The 14,224-nt window shown below is 35.3% G+C and overlaps 1 protein-coding gene across 1 annotated transcript; it reads left to right on the top strand.

Annotated features, from left to right (window-relative positions):
* The first annotated feature begins 3,529 nt into the window (after positions 1–3,529).
* Positions 3,530–13,948, top strand: LOC143613247 (uncharacterized). The gene is made up of 7 exons (XM_077087008.1): positions 3,530–3,775; positions 9,909–10,112; positions 10,199–10,693; positions 11,465–11,599; positions 11,699–12,183; positions 12,452–12,655; positions 13,811–13,948. The coding sequence occupies exons 1-7, from the start codon at positions 3,580–3,582 to the stop codon at positions 13,946–13,948; spliced, it is 1,857 nt and encodes a 618-aa protein (XP_076943123.1). The 5' UTR covers positions 3,530–3,579.
* Positions 13,949–14,224: the final 276 nt, after the last annotated feature.

Genomic DNA, 14,224 nt, shown 5'->3' with positions numbered 1-14,224 from the left:
TGCATGTGTATATAATACATAAATTTGTGTAATATTTAACGCATTTGAAGAAATATATTGAATATATTACAATATTTATTAAAATTATATTTGTTTAACATTAGTTTGATTAATAACACCAATTCAAAAATAACAATTAAATAATTGGATAGTAATAATAACAAATAAATGTTATTAATAACTTAAGTTTCACTTTGAAAAGTCTAAAAAAATACCAAACTACCATTCTTCATTAAAATTTTGGTAGATTAATATCTTCATAATTACAAGTTTAACACAACTTTTCTAATCCATTGATTACACATAATCAACGGTCCATATTGATTTCACGCACTTCTCGCTGTAACTTGACTTCTCGCAAGATCCATCCCCTATATATATATACCCCTATATATATATAATGGGGCGGTAATGAGGCTTTAAACCACAGTGGGATGTTATGAAGAAGGGCTTCGATGCTCATTTTCCTACGTGGCGATGACGTGAAGGAGCTTTATAGTGAACAACCTAAATGGTATCACTACTCACGAGTACAACCCATTTAAGATGTGTGTTCAAATGGTATAATACTTTTTCTGGATCATTACAACACACTACGCATTAAAAAAACGCATGCCATATCGTGAATTCGTCTATATATACATTGCAAGTAGGCACATTAGTTGCAGAAACCTAATTTCGAAAAAACCACTCATGACTCACCCAATAAATAAAGGGTTAAAGGTAGTAATCTCATATGCTATTGCTAGTATTTTACATTATATAGGGGCGTGTTAGTTCCAGTGTTCATGTTGTTAAATTTATGTTCACTGCAGCCAGTAAATTATAAATAGCAGCCAAGATGGATCAGTTGACGGGAGAAGATGTAGCTGGAGATACTCCAAGCTCAGAAGCAATCAACGGGAGGAGTCAAACAAGCATTGACATGGCGAGTTCAACAAAAAATACCAGACGCCCATATCTTTTTCATGATCACACAATTGACATTATCTATACTCTTAATTATAGCTCTTCATCATATCTATTTGGTAATATATCTTCTTCTAGCATATTAAACATGTTCATAATAGTAAGAAATAGAATGAGATGAACCATTACAAGTTTACAATAATATACAACATTTGTTAAAATTGTTTTGACTCATTACCCATGAACAACTATAATGAATGAGTTGAGAGATTAGAAAATTAGAAGAGAAATTATAACCCATTTGTCAAAATTGTTTGGTCCATGACCAATGGATATGTAGGATAAATAAGGGAGGAATTAGAAATTTATAAAGGAAATTATAACCCTTTTGTCAAAATTATTTTGACCCATGACTCATCGATAGATATGAATGAGATGAAAGATTAGAAAGGAAATTATAACCCATTTAACAAAATAGTTTTGCCCATAACCCATGAATAGGTAGAATGAATGAGAAGAGAGATTAGAACAAGAATAAATGTGGGATTGCCACATCATCTTAATTATTTTATTTTATTAGTAAAGTTATATATATATATATATATATATATATATATATATATATATATATATATATAAAGGATCCAATACATTAATCCCTTATTATACAATAGATACACAACTTCCTTTATCCTTGATTTTAAGAAACCCTAAATCACCTCCACTGCCCAACGATCTCCTATTTGTGAGCCGTCACCGGAAAAATGGTCTCTGCTCAATCCAACTCCATCTCCACCGCTCGCCAGCGCCATCAACACTCTTCGTCACCATCATCGCCGTCGACAACGAACTCATCGGAAAAACACAAAACTCGTCACATGTTTGTTTAGTTGAATTGAAATTGGAATTGAAGCCAATTGATCGGTTAATCTTTGAAATGGATTCAATCAATAATCAATTTGAAGCTTCAATCGATCAATTTTGAGTTTTGAATGATGTGTTTTGACATTGAACGTTTAATATTTGCTTGAACGTATAAAGTTTTTTTGCCTGAACGTTTAAGATTTGGCTTGAACGTATAAAGTTTTTTGCCTGAACGTACGTTTTAGATTTTGGCTTGAACGTATGTTGCGTACGTAATGTACGTTAAGCGATTATTGTACGTTAACCTTCCCCTATATATATATATATATATATATATATATATATATATATATATATATATTACCTAGTTTACTTTTATATCTAAGTATGTTTCAAGCTAAAACTCTCCCATGTTTAGCTTGCGTAGTGGCATTAGACCATTATTACTATAGAATAATTGTTAAGTTTGGTGTCGCTTGGCCTTTTATTGGTCCAAGTGGCACCACATCATTGGCTACACCAACTTTTTTTTTGTTTTAGTCTGATATCATAACGAACATAACTGGAAATCGATCGAATTCGTGTTGACTTACTACCATAATATCTAGGACCAAAAACGCTCAGGTTTTATCGCCCAAGTTATACCGATTCACCGCAATGCTCGGGACTGACAACCCTCGGTTTTTACCAACGCGGGGGTTTTATTGATTTTTTTTTAAATTCTGGTACCGAAACAAATGTATTCAAAACCGACCAAATTCGCGTCGATTTACCGCCGCAACGCACGGATCCGACAGCGTCCGGTTTTACCGACTCACGGACACAACACTGGGGATTGCAACGCTTAGGTTATATAGATAGAATAAACGTCGTTTTAAATATAATGATTTTTTATATGTTAATTTGACGAATTTATTTTTTTGGATTATAATGATTGGGTTTTACCAACGTTGGTTATAAGGTAATTGAAACTGACCGAATTCGCGTCGATTTGTCATAGTAACGCTCGATTTTCCAACGCACAGGTTTACCGACTCACCCCAGCAACCCCGAGGACCACAATGCTTGTGTTTTACCGACCGAATAAGCGTTGTTTTAAATATTTTGATTTTTATATATTAATTTGACGAATTTATTTTTTGGGTTTAACGATTGGATTTTATCAACGTTGTTTATACCATAACAAACGTAACCGCACCTGATCGAATTCGCGCTGACTCGCCATGGTTTTACCATGCCCCGGCGCGTTGCGCCGGGTAAAGTTCTAGTTAGTAATATTAGTGGTATGTTTCAAGCTAAATCTGTCCCGTGTCTAAAAAAGGCCCGTGCATTATTGTAACCCTAATGACATCACACAACAATCTGATACAAATCGATTCTCTCAATCAGTTACAGCTAGGCAGTGCAATAATGCAATCTACAAATAAAGAAAGAAATTCCATGATATATGTATGATGGTGACTCATATCCAACTTCTTTAAAGAGGCCATAGCATATGGCTCTTGTCAAACCTAGCTTTTCATTCTTAGCCATTCGTTATTGATAACTCCCTGAAATAGAAACAGAAGCCCGCATTGTCATGTGAACTTCTTTTGCACTCACAATTGATTTTTGACAGCACATACAAATTATTTTCAAGAGCCAGCACAATCAATTTTTGACTGCAGATACAAATAAATGGATACTTAATGAAATCACTATTCACCGGTATAAACCATTTAAGATGTCATCAAAATTAAATCACGTGGTAAATATCTGTCTATATGTATAGCGAAATCATGTGATTCTGCAGGCAGTAAATTATAAATGGCAGCAGAGATGGAGCCGTTGACAAGAAAAGAAATAGCCGGAGAGAGTCCAAGCTCAGAAGCAACCGAGGGGGATAGTCAGAGAAGGATTGACACGGCGAGTTCAGTAGAAAATATCCAACGCCCATATCAATTCCATGGTCACACAATTGACACTACCTATACTCCTAATAGGTCTCTATCATATCTATCCGGTAATATATCTTCTTCTAGCATATTATGTTGAACAATTTAGAGTGAATTCTAAATAACCAAACTCACGAACAAGAACACCAGGTTTGCTCTAAATGGTGGAGCCACTTGTTTATTAACCGACTCACAAATTATAACTTTTAAGAAAACAATAAACCTAGGCCTTATATAAGCATTAAAAACTCAGGGAACAAGTAACATAGAAATTAGAAATATGCCAGAGTAGGGGTGAAACTGTTATGTTCAAAAAACTCACCAATCTTGCCTAACCATGCTCTAGGCAATTGCTCAATCAGTAGAAATAGCCTTCTTAAGCTTGCACACATACTTCGGATGGTTCGGGCTTTAAAATCCCTTATCCATGTAATCACATGGTCGATGTCACAATATAGAAATGCATTGCTCGCATCCATTTGTGATAAAGCCCAACCCTTTTGCAGCTATGGCTAGCAAAACAAGAACCGTTGTGAGCTTCACTACTGGGCTAAAGGTGTCCTCATAATTGACCCCAAACTTCTGCGAAGATACCTGGGCTATCAAAAGGGCTTTATATCTAAATATTGGCCCATATTCCTGTTTTTGGCATTTTTGGTTTCTTCGCGCCTGAAGTTGTGGAGTTACTTAGCCGAGTTCAACGGGTCATGCATAGCAAGGCTATAACTCCAAGATCAACCAATGCAATTTTTAAAAGATTGGGTTTTGCAATTTAAAAAGGGTAGCAGCGCATCTTGTTGCCCGCTTGCCTTCTGTCTCGATTTAATCAGTAATCACTACTTTTTAGTGTAATAAAACATTGGCCCATCGGCTTGTTTCTGCACCTTCTTCACCCTGTGAACGAATTTGAGGGGTTTTGCCAAACCGGCATCCGATGTGCAAAGTACCCAGTACATGGCTTAAGCGTTGATGCCGCACATCAATGTTTGGTGTTGATCTCACTCTTTCTACATAAGTCATGCCGGTGGATAACACGTAGACGTGTTTCCCTTGAAGAATATCTCTGGAGGTTTGTTTTGAACTTATCGAAAATCTTAACATCATCCGGGCCGAACAATACATACCTACCTATAGTTGTAATTGTGATATAGATAGAAAATTCTTCTTCAGTCAAGGGACATGGTACACGCTGCCTAGTACCAGTTCTTGTTGTTTATCTGGATGGAACCAAACATCAACGAAGTGGGATGCAAATATAATATTTGTCCTTTTAAATTACCCAAATTATGGAACGGGTCCTTTTCAAAAAATGACTCCACTCTATATCCTTTGTTTATGTATACATCACAAATTAAGTCCTTTACACTAACAGACTTTCATATTTTCAGTTAAGACATGCCATGTACACTGCGGGTATTTTAGTCTTTTAACCTTTGAAGGGTTATTTATGTAACTAACTTAAAAGATTTGGTTCATACTGATAAAATATACAAGGGTTATTTATGTCAAAAATAAAACCCCTCATCTTCGTTATTTCTTCATCCCCCCGTTCATGACCTACACCATCCACCATAGCCACCTCCCACTACCGTCTAGTTCTCGCTGGAAAAACACCACCATCTATAACATGCCATCACTGTGGCATCCCAATATAATTTGTTTTTACTGTAATTTCATCGTTTAATGCTTTGTATCTTCAATTACAAACTAGTGATACTTCAAGCCATTATTTTATCCAAACCATAGAACTCACCACTACCAACGTAATGATGTAAAAAAAACAAGTATTTATAAGACTTAAATACCTATAACTAATACAGGTAAGTACCTCAGGGAATCAAAGGAAAGTGCATTTCAAATTCATGGTTTATTAATTTATTTTATTTAGGCAGACAACCGATGTCAAATAGGCTTTGAAAATGGTTTAATTACGAAACACTTTGAAAAACCAATAACTTTGGTTTGTAAACAATTATGAGAAGGGTGACAACACTTAATGTTCGGGTCATGCAATAAACTAAACAACTATGAATCCTATCAATTGGATAATCACATAGACACGATTCTTATCTAACATTGATAAATAATTACTAGATACGATAGTTTGATCATGCTGATTCTCATAACCTAATTCGATAAACTGACATAACTAAACTCACCTAATTACCAGTTTGTTAGTAAGACTCCAAGTAAATTAATGATTAAGGGTAACAGTTTGTGTTCCCGAGTTCATTTTTGAAAAGAAAGGGAAGGAAAAGAAAGTTTTATTTTATTTTCTTTTCTTTTGGTATCTCCTATTTCTCTTTAATTTTCTTTCCTTCTAAATCTTTCCAATTTGAAAAGATACAAATTCTCTTATTTTACTCCTTATTTTCTTTCCCCTCCTTTCCTTTTTTTCCTTTAATGAAACTCGGAAACACAACAAATTTTTTACATTCCTCATTTTCCTTCCCTTTCATCTTTTAAATAAAACTCGAGAACACAGTGTAAATGTTGATGAACACAACCAATCAATTGATGATAAACTAGAATCCCAGATAAACAACTTTTTAAGTAATCAACGCAAACCTAAATCTAGATTAATCATAAACTAACCAAACTTCAATCCAATTCTAGACAAGGAACACAGATACATTCAGTTTAAGCACAAACCCTACACCTAGAGTGGTCATAAATGGTTTAGCCTTGCCTCTACATGATGAATAGCTCGATTATGTGTTGGACGGATGAAAAAAATGGAAGAATCAACGGCCCAGAACCTCCGAGATGATATAAATTTGCCTCCTAGGTCGTCCACAGCCTCTTGACTGAAAGATATGTCGAATGGGGGCTGAAACTGATTTTATCCCAATTAGCTTAACTTTCCCGTCTTTTAACATCGTCGCGTTACGCGACGATCTTTCCCCAATCCTTTGCATACGCGAAGCTTTTTGCATGGTCCTTCGCGTAGAACAAAAGACAAAATACTCGGGTGTTATCTTCTGACTCCCTCGCGTAGCGCGAGGGAGTTTTCTTCAATCTGTCGCGTAGCATGACAGGGCTAGACAAAGGGGAGTTTTTTATTTTCCTTTGTTTCAACCTAGAACCACGTGCTTGTCATGATGCCATTTTAAGCTCATAACTAATCCAAATAAGCCTCATGCTTGAAGTACCACAGTTCACACTAAGAACTTAATAAAGCTAAAAGTTTAACACACTAAATTACATGATTTATACCCAACCATCACATAACTGCCATATTATAGCTCTTAAAATTTTAATTTAATATAAATGCGGTAGAATTATTACAAAGTGTTTTAAAACATGTCTTAGGTAGCATAATAAACTTAAAAATACTGCTTAATGTGGCCCTTTAGGATTGGATAACCCGTCAATGCACCAGTCATTTCTTATTCATACCCTTGCTAAACATACTAGCCTAATGCATATAAAAAGTCAGCCTCACACTAAGTGAGTTCTAGTTTTGAACATGCATATGTTTTGCGAACACCTGCTCATTTGCAAGCCTACCCCACTGTTTTATGCGAACAAGGTTCTAAGTTGGATTTCATGATTTAGTTTGTTACTTTACAGTTCTAAGAGGCCCGGTCTACTACCCTACAAGTTTTCATACATTTTCTACCAAGACAAGAACACCTTTTTAAATAAAACGTACCTTGAGTTAACACGAGCTAGATCCGGATGATGTAGATGTTGTTAGGATTTGCCCCTTTAACACTTTCTTGTTAAAAAAACAAGATCTATACAGTGGTATGATTATTTCTTGAGTCCGTAAACATAGAGTGAGTGTTTTAATGTTGAAATTATGGTCAAGGGTTTTCCATAAACATGGGTTTTAGTATTTATACTAATAGCCTTTCCTAGGCCCATAATTAAGCCCATCAATTAAAAGCCCATAATTAGCAATATTTTAGACTTTAATAATTAAACCCATTTATTATTATTTCAAATTTTCTTGATGATACACGCCACCAACAAAACCGCGGGACCCTGACGCAATTGGAATCGCCCGCCACCACCATCAACAGAATCGTTGCCTAACCGTTTGAATTCCACTCACACCACCGGAATTGCGCATTTAGGGTTATCGAATGAGTTTGCTAATCTCCGCATTTGTGGTGTCTAAACTAATGAAATTCAATTTGATTTCCTTGTTGGAGAATCGTCGGCTCGGGAAGTCTAATCGGCCTCCTCTTTGCCATAGTTGGCGCCACCGCTATCGACTCTCTATAAGTTACTCTAATCTGAACCGTCTATAGTCATATCAACAGTCTCCTCACATTCCACAACCATCTCATCTCCTTTTTAATCATCAGAAAATGAGGGGTGGGGATTCAAATCATGGGTTAGGTTAGATGGTGGCGGCAAAGTAGTTGTTGTAGGAGGTCAGGCAACAGGTTGTAACGGAATATCAAAATGGTGGTGTTAATGAGTAGTAATAATAATAATAATAATAACCCGGCCATTAATAATCTTTAAAACAAGTTTTCCGCTACCCGTTGTTCTGAAAAACAAACTAGACTTCAACAATAAAAACATATCACCCTAGTTGCAATAGCCCCAATCATCATCAAGTAATTAAGTGACCAGTTGAAGCTCCCCGATCTCCAATTCAGTCATGACGAAACCCATCAACTACCAATCCTTTGTTTCAACAAGATTAGATTCTCCACCGGTTCAGAGATACAATAAGGACCACCAGACACTCTCCAAACTCAGCCAACAATTTCTAGAGAAGAAATTTCAGTCCTAGTCTTCAAAACCCAACGGCTCGTCATAACCATGCCCAAAACACACCACGTTCTCCCACTGTACTTGAATCTCCTAAATGGATTAGACTTTTGTACTCGTTCAACTAACACCCACACTCCAGAATTCCTGTTTGCAAGTTGAACTCTTTTAGCACCATAATTATAGAACTAGATTATATCAAGCTTAACCGGGATTGTCACTTCCTTAACAGGTACCTCAACCATTTTAAAGAATCATTCTTCATCCCACGAGCAATCACCATATTTCCATTGATCACACCACCAAACCTTTCTTCCAATCCTTGTTCATCAAGTTGACCAACATATATTAACTTTCTTTTCTGACCCAGAATCACCCTAACATTCTTCAGTCTCGAAGCAGTTCCCAATGTAATAACCAAATCAATATCCCCCATGTCGGTTACCTAAATATCTCGTCATTAGCAAGTCATACTTTCCAAAATCTCCTTGTTTCATATTCCCCATCATTTTTTGGTATCCATGGTGTGAAATGGAGCCCCAAAATCCATAACCCAAGAGTCAACACATCTTTCAACACTACAAACCAAAGTATCATTTTCAACATTTTCTTCCTTAGGACCTGGCCCGACTTTTAGCATGTTGTACTGCTTTTAGAATATCGAACCTTCATCTCTAATGCCACTTGTTAGGTATCGATAAGAGAAACAGCGCAAAGGAATATAATAATCACACTCAAATAAAAAAAATGAAAACATGAACACGAGATTTATGTGGTCCACATATATAGGTTGCAACTAGGTATTATCTTTTATTTGCTCAGTACAAAGATTACAGTACAAAGATATAGTATATATAGAGAAAAATTAGGTTAAGCAACTAAGGGAACAAAGGAGCTATATAGGCATTCCACCCCAAACCAAAAAAAGCCTAAAAGGCTTTCACAAAACCTAACACATCTAACATAAAATGTGTTGTGAAAATTAATCAATTCGATAGCTAGGTCCAACCTGTACGCAACCTACACACCATTGCATATGCATTAAGTTGGACATGACGACACTTTAACAACAACCTTAATATTAGATTTGTTTACATCAGGTCCATGCTTAAAAATAATTCTAGGATAATGAAAGAGAGACAAATTATAAAAGAATTGCACGTTGTCATGTTATTAATTAGATAAATTAATTGTTAATTTTGAAGCTTCACTGTCATCAAATGAAAAAAACATGTATAGTAGCAACCTGGCACAAAATTTGCAAAAGAAATGTATATTTTAGACAACCATTAGTTGTCCTAACAACGTAGTTTGTTGACTTTTTCTTTTTCTTTTTTAATTTAAACGACTCACCCCATATATAAATAATGGTATTGATTTTCAGATGCAGGTGCAAGTTTTCCCCATTGTATAGGTAAGTGTTGATTCTAGTGTTTATGTTGTGTCCTTTATGTTCATGTGATTCTGCAGGCAGTAAGATGGCAACTGAGATGGATGCGTTGACAGAAAAAGAAATAGCCGGAATGAGTCCAAGCTCAGAAGCAACGGAGGGAGGGAGTCAGAGAAGCATTGACACCACGAGTTCAATAGAAAATACCAAACGCCCATATCAATTCCATGATCACACAGTTGACATTAATTTTACTCCTAATAGCTCTCTGTCATATCTATTTGGTAATATATCTACTTCTAGCATATTATATACTTTCACCATCAAAGGTATTAATTAACAACAGAATGATTTCACAATTACTTTGAAGAAAATATAGAAGACTACTTAAACTTGGCTGTTCCATTATATGAGGCATCCATTATTGGTGATTGGGAAGCCGCAAAGAACATCCTTGACGAACGCCCAGATTTGATAAGGGTTGGTCTCAGTAGGAATCTTGGAACAGCACTTCATGTGGCCGTGACAGCTGAGGAAACCAAGGTTACGATAAATTTTGTGAAGAATCTAGTAAATATGATGACGGTGGAGGAGTTGGAACTTCAAAACCGATATTCCAATACTGCCTTTTGGATAGCATCTGCAGGAGGAAACACGAAAATGGCTATGATTATGATGGAAAAAAATCGCAGACTCCCGGACATCCGTGGTACTGCATATATGCCACTACACATTGCTGCTATGACGGGGACAAACAGCATAGTGAAGTATTTATATGAGAATTCTCAGAAGATGAGGGGTGATAATTGGACAGAAAATGATAGGAACTTGGCACTCATGCATTGTGTGGAGCGTGATTTCTTTGGTAAGTAATTCTTGAGTTTCTCGTTAGCTTAGAACTCGTGTACTACACATCTTGAAAAATGCCAATATATAATTATTAAATATTATGTGCATCTTGTAGATGAAGTATAACATATAGTAACGATTTATAAAAAGACGTAAAAACTAATACAGACAATCAGGTTTCAAACTATTTAATGTAATTTGACTTCCATTTATTATTTGATTGAAAACAAAGTTACATGCATAATTAGATTTGATTTCTTAATTTCTTAAAATAACGAATAGATAAAAATAAATGATTTTTATTAATAAAATTAGTATTTTATTTAAAAATTTATCATTGTTAAAAAGATATATGTGTATTTAATAAGAGATATGTGAGAAAAAATGGTGGAAAAAGATACAAATAGACAATGATGTGAGAGATTTTTTATTATTATATGGTATAGATTTGCAAACTTCGATTGTGAGTGAAAACACTATTCACTTTTGATCATTAGTTTCTTCAAGTTACTAAATGGCCCCTTTGCAGCCTCTAAACTTTTTCACCATTCTAATGAACAATATTCAACATGAAGATTTTAATGTAATAGATATTCAACGTCAATTTACTAATTATATGGTCAACAAACTACAGAAATGTGCCACATCGCACGGGCACATATATATACTAGTTACTAAATCTTTTTCACAGGTAAATAGTGACGGTCAAAACATGATCACAATAGTCGTTTATGTAGTTTTGAAGTCCTAAGTACTAAAGTGATTGTCATATATCTTCGATCTATAGATGTTGCACTCCAAATTGTGGAGGATCATCCAGAACTTAAAGATAACATGTCCATACTTGAAGTTTTGTCTCGGAAGCCTGATGCCATCAATGAAGTAGAGAAGAATAATTTATTCATGAGAATCATAAAACCATGTAAGTACTAACTATGTTTATAGATAGATGTCTCTTAATAAATAGAGAAGAATATTGTAAACTATTTGGTTGTGTTCCTTATTTGCTAGTTGTTTTCAGCTTTTAGATTTCTTCATAATAAAGTGCAACCTGATGTTGAAGAGGATAACGATGCACTGAAATTACTAAAAACCATTTGGGGACATGCTACCCGAACAATGTGCATTGATGAAATTGAGGATATTCTCGATAAGCCTCCTACTTTTGCTGCTAATGAAACAATAATAGAATCTTCAAGAATATTACTTGTCGCTGCAGAAATGGGCAACACCAGATTTATAGTTGAGTTGCTTCGAACCTACCCTGATCTTATGCTTTATGAAAATGAGGATGGGCTCACTTTATTTCATGTGGCCGTTATGCATCGTCATCAAGGTATCTATAACTTATTGTACGAGATAGGCGGGTCGAATAACGATATATGCCTATCTGTAGACAAGTCAGGCAATAATATGCTTCATCTAGTTGGGAAGAGTTCAAAGGAGATGGCAGCTAAGACATCTGGAGCATCTCTACTAATGCAAAGAGAATTATTGTGGTTCAAGGTAATTGTTTTCCTTATGTGTGTGTGTGTAAGTTAGTATATTTATGTAAAGTGGTAGTGATATGTTGTGTTATTAAAGTACCCATATAAGCTATTTTGTCATCACTTACTAGTTTAATCATTCAGAATTTTCGCCTAGTTAGGGGAATATTATTGAGATTGTTCATGAAGCACACATGGATCTTGAATATACCTCGTTCATACAACAATAGATAGAATTATTAAAATTGTAATGATTATGGCTTCTTCAACTTTTGTGTATGTTGTAGGAAGTTGAGAAGATGATGCCACCTTATATGAGGGAAGCGAGGAACAACGATGGTCAAACACCCTATGAGTTATTTTCCAAAGAAAATGAAGAACTCCTTTCCAGAGGACTGAAATGGATGAAAGTATGGTTGTTGCCACCCTTATCGTCACCATTGCATTTGCTGTTGCTTTTACAGTTCCAGGAGGCTACAACCAAGATAATGGTATTCCAGTTTTCATTCATGACAGTACCTTTTTGGTTTTTGTTATCGCGGATGCCATTTCTTTGTTCTCTTCCTCGACCTCACTCCTAATGTTCTTGTCTATCCTCACATCTCCCCACGATCAACGTGATTTCATGTATTCATTGCCCAGAAAGTTAATGATAGGTGTTCTAACACTTTTCATCTCAGTAGCTACAATGATGGTTACTTTTAGCGCTAGTTTCTTTGTGCTATACAACAAGAGGATAAAATGGGTACCAATCTTTATTGCTGCATTTGCCTCTATACCAGTCATCGTGTTTGCGGTAATGCAATTTCCTCTTTTGGTGGATATGTTTCGCTCTATGTATGATTCTCATTATCTGTTTAAGCCCAAGAAACGTATCCTTTACACTACAAAACCGAGGTTACGTTCTATCAACTCGCTCTCTGTGTGAATATCTCTTTTCAATATATGTTGATGTACCCTTTGATTTCTTTTATATCAACTCGCTCTCTCTGTGAATATCTCTTTTCAATATATGTTGATGTGCCCTTTGATTAGTTTTATATGTATTTTGTTTTATAGTTACCATGTATTGTTAAACTATGTAGGTTTGCTATTGTTTTTCTCACAATAAATTAGTTTTCTGTAATGAAAATCTCCTTATTACCCCAATTAACATAATAGATAATTACTTGAAATACATCACATTGTTTGCTAGACAATATTGTCAAAAATACATATTGGATTGATTTATATGAGTTTTTCTTTTTAAGTGTTTTGAAAAGAAATTTGATAAGACTAGTCTTCATTAAATTAATGTTACGATAACAATTAAAATGATTTTAATTAGGAGCACTTAAACAGTTAATATGCTTTGATCGTATTTGGTAAAAATTAACTAATCACCACTTAAAGCCTGCAAAGGTCTCATAACTGATGTGGCCACATACAACTCTTTTAAGCAGGATCATGAAAACCATGCATTCAGGATGAACAATTTGGATAAGTACAGATGGGGACCGTGTTCCGGTCCTTCCCGATCTAACCAATTGTGCTTCACCAATTTCGTCAAATTTCGTCCCAACCTTTAATTATTTGAGGATCATCCCAATATCAAAAAACTATATTTACCTATGTGAAACTTCATCCGGGTTGTACTATATTCTAAGCACCCTTCTAATGGGGCCATTGCAAGCAACTACTATATTCTAAGCACCCTTCTAATGGGGCCATTGCAAGCAACCCGTGTATTGCCTGGCAACGCCATTCAAGATGGCGGCATTGTGGCTTTGGAGATGATCTTATAATTGGATTTGTTCTTAAAGCAAGGGCTTCGAGGCACGTGTTCATGGTAACAATGTCCATTTAAACTGAATTAATTTGCAAGGATAGAAGTTGAACATTTCGGTGGCAAAAGATGCTGCCAAAAAAATTGTTCTATCCCACACAAAAATAAAATAATCAATCTGTATGAAGTATTAAACGAACACTATACGTATTTCACAATTTTGTCGCGTAGACACAAACCAAGCAAACAACTTCTAAAATGAGTTAATTATTAACAAATATGTAGCCACTTGTTA

This window comes from Bidens hawaiensis, unplaced genomic scaffold, assembly GCF_021521415.1.
Source record: "Bidens hawaiensis isolate Kalapana, Puna unplaced genomic scaffold, B.hawaiensis_p1.1 tig00036887_1, whole genome shotgun sequence".
NCBI lineage: Eukaryota > Viridiplantae > Streptophyta > Magnoliopsida > Asterales > Asteraceae > Bidens > Bidens hawaiensis.
The sequence above is the reverse complement of the archived record's forward strand: the minus strand, read 5'-3'. Positions and strand labels throughout refer to the sequence as shown.